Source organism: Teleopsis dalmanni, chromosome 2 (genome assembly GCF_002237135.1).
Source record: "Teleopsis dalmanni isolate 2A chromosome 2, ASM223713v2, whole genome shotgun sequence".
Classification (NCBI taxonomy): domain Eukaryota; kingdom Metazoa; phylum Arthropoda; class Insecta; order Diptera; family Diopsidae; genus Teleopsis; species Teleopsis dalmanni.
The window spans coordinates 31,541,755-31,552,202 of record NC_051847.1 but is presented as its reverse complement, the minus strand read 5'-3'; the positions used below and the strand labels follow the sequence as shown (position 1 = coordinate 31,552,202).

The 10,448-nt window shown below is 32.2% G+C and overlaps 2 protein-coding genes across 2 annotated transcripts; one reads left to right on the top strand and one right to left on the bottom strand.

Moving 5' to 3' along the window:
• Positions 1-1,584: 1,584 nt before the first annotated feature.
• Positions 1,585-3,297, top strand: LOC119674265. Its single transcript, XM_038085397.1, has one exon. The coding sequence runs from the start codon at positions 1,585-1,587 to the stop codon at positions 3,295-3,297; it is 1,713 nt and encodes a 570-aa protein (XP_037941325.1).
• An 814-nt stretch (positions 3,298-4,111) lies between these two features.
• On the bottom strand, positions 4,112-5,818 carry LOC119674264. The gene has a single exon (XM_038085396.1). It carries the CDS (start codon positions 5,816-5,818, stop codon positions 4,112-4,114), a length of 1,707 nt encoding a protein of 568 aa, XP_037941324.1.
• Positions 5,819-10,448: the final 4,630 nt, after the last annotated feature.

Here is a 10,448-nt window from a genome sequence, read left to right as displayed (position 1 = left end):
TTAAAATATCGAAAAATATACAGCGCGCGAATTTTAAATGAGAATTTCCGAAAACTTTTCGGTCTTAATGTATTTCAATAGATTCTTGTTAGTATTGCCCTAACTATAATGGCTTATAACTGATTTATTAGTGAAACCATTTCGGACAAAAAGGTGGAGTTTTCTGCAAGGGTTAAGCATTTAATAACCTATGCGCTAATGAATGCAATTCTATCTCTTACTGTGCAGAATGGTGTTCATTGAAGTGGTGCTAATCAGATTTGTATGGTTTATATACCTGTTATTGTTATACAAACCTATTATTAATTAATGCGGTAAATGATAATTTAATACTTTGTCATGTACGCATATTTAATAACATTTTCCTCTTGGAACATTTTTGTAACATAGTATTTAAAAAGCATTCTATAGTCTTTACAAATTAATTACAAGATAATTACTTATAATTAAACATATGTGGAGAATTAACTCTTGTTATTCAAATTTTTTTGATTTGGTACTTTAGAAGACAATCCAACTACATACAAATGATTACAATTATACATTGTGAATAGGTTCTGCAATATTTCAGGACTGATTTACGACTACCCTGAGTTTGAATGATATCATCAAATAGCAATGAAGCTACCTTTCTAATTCTAGGATAGGATAATAAGTTTTGTCATCAAGACAGATTAATCTAATAATATAGTACTTAAACCTATTTGAACTTATTTCCTAAACTTTCACTTGTTAAAGCTTTGCTTTTACTTACTGTTTATTTTGAGTAAAATCGTAAAGCTACAACTTAGACCTAGTGGGACCTATTTATAGTCTCAATAGATTTGAAGATATGTATGTATATTTATAGTATTGGTTCTCCTCTAGGGTTAATGGCTTTTTGATTAAATCAAACATCAAAATGTTATTGTTTCCCTATTTGTATTCTCAGAAAATAGTTATATTTTTAGTTAATATATAATATCTTTGTTTTGATGATACTTACTGTTGTTTTCGGGAAAATATTATTCGCAAGAAAAATAGTGCTGTATAAAGTCAATAAAGGCTGACAAGAAACATCAGCCCCAGAATGTGTATTGTGTCTGCTATACATGTTGGTACAGAAAATAGCGTTAGCTCTAACAGTAAGGATTAGTAGAAATTAAAGAAAGGTTGCGGTTGGCAAAGATATATTAAACTAATGAAACCTATCTGAAATTTGTTTGCTGGAGGTACCTTACCTTACCTTATAGCTAAGGTACCTGTAAGAAAGGCAAAGAAGAAAACAATTTTATTGGTAATGAAGTATATCAATACCTAACTCAGTCCCCTCGTACTAAATCTAATTTTAAACTAAAAAATTGTGTTATAAATTTACTCAATTTCTCTTCAATGTAGTGTTATTAAAATATTGTTTTTTACTTTGGAACACTTCTAAAATGGTTGCGTGTAAAACAATTGTAGATGAAAGGTAGTTTGTGCACTTAAACAATGATTATAGCTTTATCGCTTAATAATGGATACATAATTATCATATTTCTATCATACAATGGATTTCGATTCCTCATTTGAATCCATTACTCAACAACAGTTTGGTCAGTCAACATGAAAATCTATTTGCTTCTATTAAACTTAGTTACTGTAGTTTGTTTTACAGTTGGATTGAGATATCAAAATTTAAGTGCATTAATAAACGAACTAAGTGTTGGCATCCAGGCACAAACAAACATTTTTTACAATTATCAGGAAGATTTCATTCACACGGATATATTGACAGAAACAGTGTACCCAAAACTGTTGATTACCAAGAACATCACTACTGAATGGCACCATAAGTTTGGATCATGTGTGCTGTCAATTGTGTTTTTAGAAGACGACACACTATCTGAATCATTAGGAAAAGTCTTGCAATCCACGCTACAGCATTGGAGATACACTGACATCTTGTTCGTTACATCTGTGGAGGAAAGCCCAAATCGACAAATAAAATATCACGAACTATTTGAATGGTGTTGGAGTAATGGTTTCTACAATGTGCTACTAACTCACATTAACCACACTGGTCTCTTGACACTGCAGCCTTTTCCAACACTGTCTGTGGAGAGTAATACACTAGTTAATTATTTGAAGGAACACAATAATTGGCAGAATTTTAAAGGTTATGGCATACATGTGTGTGCTAGCCATCACCCATATCGTGCCTATATTGCCTACAAGGAAAACGGAGGACTAGTACTAAGCGGTATTGATATGGATTCAATAAAGTTGTTCATAGAACATTTTAATGCTACATTACTTTTATCCTTACGAAGTTATAACAATTGTATAATCGCTCTAGAGACAAAAAATGCTGACATTTCGGCAACCTTAATGACCCAAAATGAACGAGTGAAAACCACACATTCCTTAATGTTATATATGGGATATTTGATGGTGCCAACTGGACAAGAGTTGGACCGTTTTAAATTGTTTTTGGCACCCTTTTCACGAAATGTGTGGTTACTGTTGATTGGTAGTGTACTTTATATCACTGTAATGTTCTCGCTCATTAACAGGCTACAATATGGTATTGGGCAGGTTGGCAGTTATATGTTAATCGCAGTGAGTAGCTTCTTAGCACGTGATATTCCTATGGAAAAATTTCCCAGAAGAGTTAAACGATTTGTATTCTTTATTTTACTGATCAGTGGAGGAATTATAACTACATTTTATTTGGCACTGCTTTCCAGTATTTTGAATGCTAATGTGTATGAGCGCGATATTAAGGAATATACAGACCTGAAAGAACGGAATATAGATTTTATGATAACTGATGTGGACTTCTGGGCATTTAAAATATATGGTCTGTCATCCACACTCAGAGAACGCTTGACACTTGTAGATCATAATGAATTTACTCGTAATCGTAACTCTATGAATATCAAGCATGCCTACTTCTGTTATATGGATGTCTGTGAAATTCTTAAGCATCAGCAAATATTCTTACTGAGAAAACGTATGAATTTTCTACCAAAACCGATAGTGTCTGTTTGGGGTGGATTTGGTATCATGAACGGCTGGATTTTCGAACAAACTTTTAATAGATATGTGCAACGCGCTTTTGAATTGGGTTTTAATGAACGATTTAGAAGAGATGCGAAGAATACAGCTATACGTTATGGGATTATTAGTTTCTTCAAAACGGAATACTATGAAGTTAAACCACTCGGCATAGATTATTTCGAAATGCCAGCTATTTTATTGGGAATTGGATATTTAGTTGCTTTAATTACGTTTATATTGGAGTTTCTTTACCACAACTTCAGTGAACGACGTTAATTAGCGGATTAGTGAAATTGAGGAAATGATATTGTCTAGTTTACGGATGAAAAATTTGTGTTTCAAAAGAACAAATGTATTCATCTTATTTAAATAATATAGTGTTAGGACAATTTTTCAATTGTATTTTAATTTTGTACGTACGTAGGATATATAAATATTAACCTCGGATTTTTTGTACATATGTAAACAATCATATACTTTATTGTAAATAAATTTTAATAATTCTGTTAGTGTAGAAGTTCTGTAATTTATCGGCGTAAAACTTGACTAAATTGATTTTCAGTGGCACTGTGGTCGATCAATTTTTTACCATTAACAAGGTCTTGCTGATACCAGAAAAATTGATTGTCGGATTGTGGAAGGTTCGTATTATAAGGTGGCTGTATCAAAACTTTCCAATTAAGTTTCGTCAAATTGTTCCGACTTATCAAAATGTGTATTGTCTATCATTGACATGATGCAACACAATTTATTTTCTCATGGTCAAGTCAAACGTTACGTGGGTACATTTTTGTTCATTGACTTTGATACGCCATCCTGATAACCATAACTCGAGTTAGTGAACATGATTTTGAAGCATGCGTTGTGCTATTAGGGTTTTTGTGAGCACTTAGTATTACTGTATCGTCAGCAAATGTTGCAGTTAAAATGTTTTCCGAAGTTGGCATGTCACTTGTATACAGCAGGTGTTCCAGACCTCACGTAGTAAATAATTTTGCAGAAAGACGAATTAGGCTTATGATTGATTTAAACTCGATTGTGAAAAAAAATGAGAAAAATAATGTGTAACACCAAATTTTGTGAAATAATTTCAATTGAAAAAGTAACAAAATTTCTCTAGTAAGAAACTTATTATAGCTGAAACGTATCCAATTACAAGAAGAATAGCAGGCATTTGAAAATATTCAATACCCATTGGTTCCACAGAATAGTATTCGGTTTCGAAGAACTTTAATCCACCATAACGTATAGCAGTTTCCTTTGTTTCCGTAAGAAAATGTTTATAGAATCCAAGTTCAAACATACGTAATAAGAAAATATTAAACATATGTTCCAGTGGCCAATTATTTGCAATTGGAAGACCGGTCCATATCGTGACAATAGGTTTATCGAGTAACTTCACTTTGGGACGTAAAAGAAATTTTTGTTGATACAGTAAAATCTCACAAGTATCAGTGAAGCAAATATAACTATGCCGTGGATCTAAACGATTACGATGTGAAAGAAACTCAGATCCATTCACATAGATTAATATTTCTTTCACTGTATCAGATGTATTGAATTGATCGAAAATGACTCTGCTTTGATCATCATTCCAAATCGATAGATTTATTGCCTTCATATCTTCAATTGTTTCAATTTGACGATCGAAGACAGGTGTATTCAATAAGCTGAAGAGGTACGCCAAATAATAAATTGACATAATTCCACCAGTAACCAGTAATATGAAGAAGATTACGATAATAGACCTTCCGTGTAACAACTTCAGACTAAAGTTCAAAGAAAGAAAGCTGCTAATGGTGATTAACAGAAAACTACTGAAGTTCCATTGCTTGGATTGTGCTCTATAAATAAGAGACATCATACATGTCATGTACAGAATACTTATGAAAAGCATCAACCAAACGGTAAAAGTGAAGGGTAACAGAAACATTTTGTATTTCATGACTGGACGAGCATACGGTACCATTATGTATCCATGTTCTGTGTGATATGGCTTACTTATGATTTGATTATTTATTTGTGTAAAAATATCGATACAAATTTCAGCTTTTCCAGTATTCAGATAATTAAAGCATTGAAAAAGTGTATAATTGAGATTGTATTTCACTTGGAGTGTGGCATTGTAATGCTTTGCAAATAATTTCACATAATCCGCAATCAGACCACTTAAGGATATTTTTCCATTATTATCGATATGCACATGAACACGTGGACTGCGATTACCGACAACTGCTTGAATGGGATATTTTTGCAAATCTAACCAATTATTTCGTTGTTCCAAATATTCTTCCAATGTAGATTTCTTATAACTTAAGACAGGAATTGGAATAAGATTAAGAAGTATAGAGTTATCGACGTCAGTTAAAAGTACATTGAAGAAACCTGTTTTCCAACACCAAACGAATAAATCGTTCCAGAGGTTATCTGAGAAATCCAAGACAGGAGTTGTAATGAAGAGCAAATCCGTGTGATAGAAACGATTAAGTGTGAGTTTCAGTGTCGATTTTACTTCGGAACTAAGTGCGTTATTGTCTAAAAGAACAATCGTAAGTATTTTGGAGTGAAGAACTTTACTCCATACCAAAGTAGTTTCATTTGTAATAATAATTTTAGGTAAACTAGTGTTTCCGATAATTTCCTCCTGCGCATTGGTAAGGTCCAGGTTCGTGTAGATAATATTCGTTTCGGCATGAATGGCGACACTTAGAACATCAATGAATTTGCTGGTCGGCTGTGGATTAATGTGAAGTATCCCATAGTATGCAATGAGTGCGAATAAAGGTAAACGCGACATGTCCTTTATGGACATTGAGTTTATTTCTGACGCTTATGTGTCGTTAGCTCTGCTTTTATATTAAAATCAGAATCAGTTAAATTACGTGTGGAACAAACGAACAACAACTTGCAATTACATTATAACCCATTGAGATTGTAATAGATATTAATAGCGGAACACTATCACTACCTATGGTTTCCTTAACCCTATTACGTTCTATTGTATAAACAAATATTATTCAATTTTATATATAAATATAATGTAAGAATTTGTTTCTATGTACAAATCAATCACCTTTCATATTTACTACAACTACGATTTTAATCTTTAAATTCTCAGTACGGTTTCAAATTTTTTTTAAGGATTTTGTATGTTAAATTAAACCTTTAGTTTAAGTTTGGTTACGTTAATTACGATAGTGTAAACGTATTTTAACCGAATGAAATTATCTTTCTTACCTCAATGTTGATCTTTCAGACTGATTTTTGAATCGCTGCTAGTATTTTTCTTAGTTTCTGTGATGATAATAGATCCATATATATTGAGCATATGTGCATTTATGGTAATATTTTTTGTTAATCAAATAGGCTTTCCCAAATTGAAATTAATTATAAAAATAATTTACTTCCATGAACTCCATATAAAATTGTATATATGATTTCTATAAAGAGGTTTTCGAACAGAAGTGAAACAACAACAAAAATTAATTTTTTAAATTATTTTAATTAATTGAACTTTGGCTGACCATACAGCTGTTTCGAGTATTGCCAAATACCCTTCATCAGTGGTCTTGGAAATAATTCTTATATTTAATTATTCGTAAATAATTATTTTTGAGACTGCAAGTACCAGGATTTCTGTAAAATTATTAAAAAGAGTAGCGAGACTCTCTTTATTTCATTTATTCATTCAATTGTTATTATTGGAAGGTCATCTTTATCATCAATTTTACTTATTGGCCAGACTACTTCAAATGAGATATAATTTTCTATAAGATATAATTTCCCCAAATTATTACATTTCAGTAGATTATTATTAGTATCGTGTGAATTATAATGGCTGTAATAGTTAATAAGTTATACATTAACCATTCTCCAACTATTTTGGACAAGAAGGTTGAGTTGTGCTAGGGTTAAGCATTTAAATGTTTGTGCGTGAGTTTCTTTAAAAACGCAATTCTAAATTTGAGAATCTATTACTGTGCAGAACGGCGCTTATTAGATTTAATTGATTATATGAGGACATTATGGGTATGTAATTATAATATTAATTAAGGTGGAATAGTATAATATTGGAGAATAATAATATGGGAGAAGTATAATATTAATTAAGATGGGAAATGATAATTTAATACTTTGTCGTACGTTTAATAACATTTTCCTTCGAAAACGTATTTATAATATATTATTTAAAAATAATTCTCCGGTGTTTTCAAAATAATTATGTTAATTACTTTTAATTAAGTAAATGTTGAGAGTTACCTCTCATTATTTTAATTTGTTTAATTTTATATATTATGAAGGCCATCAAGTTTTCATACAAATTATTACAACTGTATATTGTAAAGAGGTTCTGTAATGTGTATGGACTGCAAAATAGTTATATTTTTAGTTAATACATAATATTTTTGGTTTGAAACTACTGACTGTTATTTTTGGGAATATATCATCTACATGCAATATAACGTACCCCGTTTAGAACTTTTTGTTTCACGAGACTATAACCATGATTAAAGCTGGCAAAATGTAGATCTATAAATCCCACGGTCTTTGTTGAATATATACAAAGATGAATCAACTAATCACAAATGATTGCTCTGTTATGTGAGTTCGAAGAACAGTACTCAAAAAACATAAATAGACTTTACAGAAATGCAAAGAATAACGTGATTAGATATAACCGGGGTAATGAGTAGGAAGTTGCCTTATAGGAGAACATTAAACTTAGGGAAGAAGTCTGATAACTTTTTGTTAGACTGCTAGACTGTTAGACAGGAACACATTTATATGATCAATGAGGATTATTCTCTTAAAGAAAATAAAATTGGATGTAATTTTAGTACATCTAAGAACGAAAGTGGCATTAACTTCGTTGTGTTTGGGTCAAGCATCAAACATAAAAAACCCATGGAAAAATAACCAAGTATTTTTCACGTAGAAGCACACACCACCGACACATCGAAAGATGTACGCAATTTAATCTATGCAGCGAAAACGGGACGATGCAGGCTGTTATGGAATGGTCTAAAGAAATTCAGGAGAGAAGCTAGAACTCGTGGCACTCGATCAGTGGCTTAAGTCTGATACAACAGGAAACAGAACACACAGTTTTAAGTCACCTTATCATTAGAGGTTGGCCACTTAATGAGAGTATCGTAGTTATTGTAGTTACAACCCAAATTTACCCGGATAGAATGACTGTGTTCATTTACTTTCTTTCGAATTGGAGTTCTATGATTTAAGCAACAAGTGGGTATTCTGATTTAAGCAACAGCAGGGGTGTTAGATAAACCTCGCTCCCTCTCAAGGTGGAAATGGTATCTAAACGTATAGCTTGGAACTGATGAAATTTTTTTAACTTTCAATAAAAATGTTTATCAGCGCATTATACCGGAGCGTTTCCTAACTTTAACGGCAGTTAATTTCGTTAACTATACTATGTATTCTGTCTAAAAAAATTGAAATCAGTTAGGAAAGAAACAAAAAAATTCACTCTCTAGCAATTTTTATATAGGAATCACGGAATATGAACAAAGTGTCATAAACTTCTTAGCAATAGTAGGACCTTAACCATATTGCGGCGAAAGCACAGGAGTATGGCAGGAATTGTTAAGTTACCCAGAAATGCAAAAGAAGAAACTTTTTCTATGACTTAAAGATCAAAACAAACCAAATTGTTATAAGGTAACTATAATAGCCAAAGCTTTAAATTTTGGATTGGCTTATTAAAGAATAGATTAAAACTATTGATTAGAGTATTGTCTGTCCGTTGTTGGTTCAATTGACATCCGAACAACATGACTATTATATCAAATTCAATGTGTAGTTTCTGGACATTAGATTTCTAAGTCAACTGACCACATACTAGACACTCGCCAGACACTTGTATACAAGAAAACCCAAAATTATTTGCAATGCTAAGTCCTGTCAACATTCTTGGGAGCCACGCAATTGTATAAGTTATTATACTATTATTTCGTACTAGTAGGTGGTACTACATTAGATCTTTGGATAGTAGTGCCTTATTAACCACACTTTCATATTACAAGACCTACTAAAAAGTAATACTTTTTTTTGTAATGAAGCACAATAATACTTAACTTGCTTCCCGCGAACAGGGTTTAATATTAAATTAAAAAATTGTATTATATATATACTCTAATGCTCTTCAATGCAATGTCATTAAAATATTTGTTGAATTTCATTGTTGTCTTCCAAAGTTATTTGCTTTGTAACACTACTATAATGGTTGCGTGTGAAAATATCTTAGATGAAAGATAGTTTTTGCACTTAAACACTGATTATAGTTTCATCGCTTAATAATGGGTACATAAGTATCATATTTCTATCATACAATGGATTTCGATTGCTCATTTGAATCCATTACTCAGCAACAGTTTGGTCAGTCAACATGAAAATCTATTTGCTTCTATTAAACTTAGTTACTGAAGTTTGTTTTACAGTTGGATTGAGATATCAAAATTTAAGTGCATTAATAAACGAACTAAGTGTTGGCATCCAGGCACAAACAAACATTTTTTACAATTATCAGGAAGATTTCATACACACGGATATATTGACAGAAACAGTGTACCCAAAACTGTTGATTAGCAAGAACATCACTACCGAATGGCACCAAAAATTTGGATCATGTGTGCTCTCAATTGTATTTTTAGAAGACGACACACTATCTGAATCATTAGGAGAAGTCTTGCTATCCACGCTACAGCATTGGAGATACACTGACATCTTGTTCGTTACATCTGCGGAGGAAAGCCCAAATCGGCAAATGAAATATCACGAACTATTTGAATGGTGTTTGAGTAATGGTTTCTACAATGTGCTACTAACTCACATTAACCACACTGGTCTCTTGACACTGCAGCCTTTTCCAACACTGTCTGTGGAGAGTAACACACTAGTTAATTATTTGAAGGAACACAATAATTGGCAGAATTTTAAAGGTTATGTCATACATGTGTGTGCTAGCCATCACCCATATCGTGCCTATATTACCTACAAGGAAAATGGAGAACTACTACTAAGCGGTACTGATGTGGATTCAATAAAATTGTTTATAGAACACTTTAATGCTACTTTACTTTTGTCCTTACGAAGTTATAACAATTGTATCATCGCTCTAGAGACAAAGAATACTGACATTTTCGCAATCGCAATAACCCAAAATGACCGGGTGAAGACCACACATTCCTTAATGTTATATATGGGATATTTGATGGTGCCAGCTGGACAAGAGTTGGACCGTTTTAAATTGTTTTTGGCGCCCTTTTCACGAAATGTGTGGTTACTGTTGATTGGTGGTGTACTTTATACCACTGTAATGTTCTCACTAATTCACAGACTACAATATGGTATTTGGCAGGTTGGTAGTTATATGTTAATCGCAGTGAGTAGTTTCTTAGGGCGTG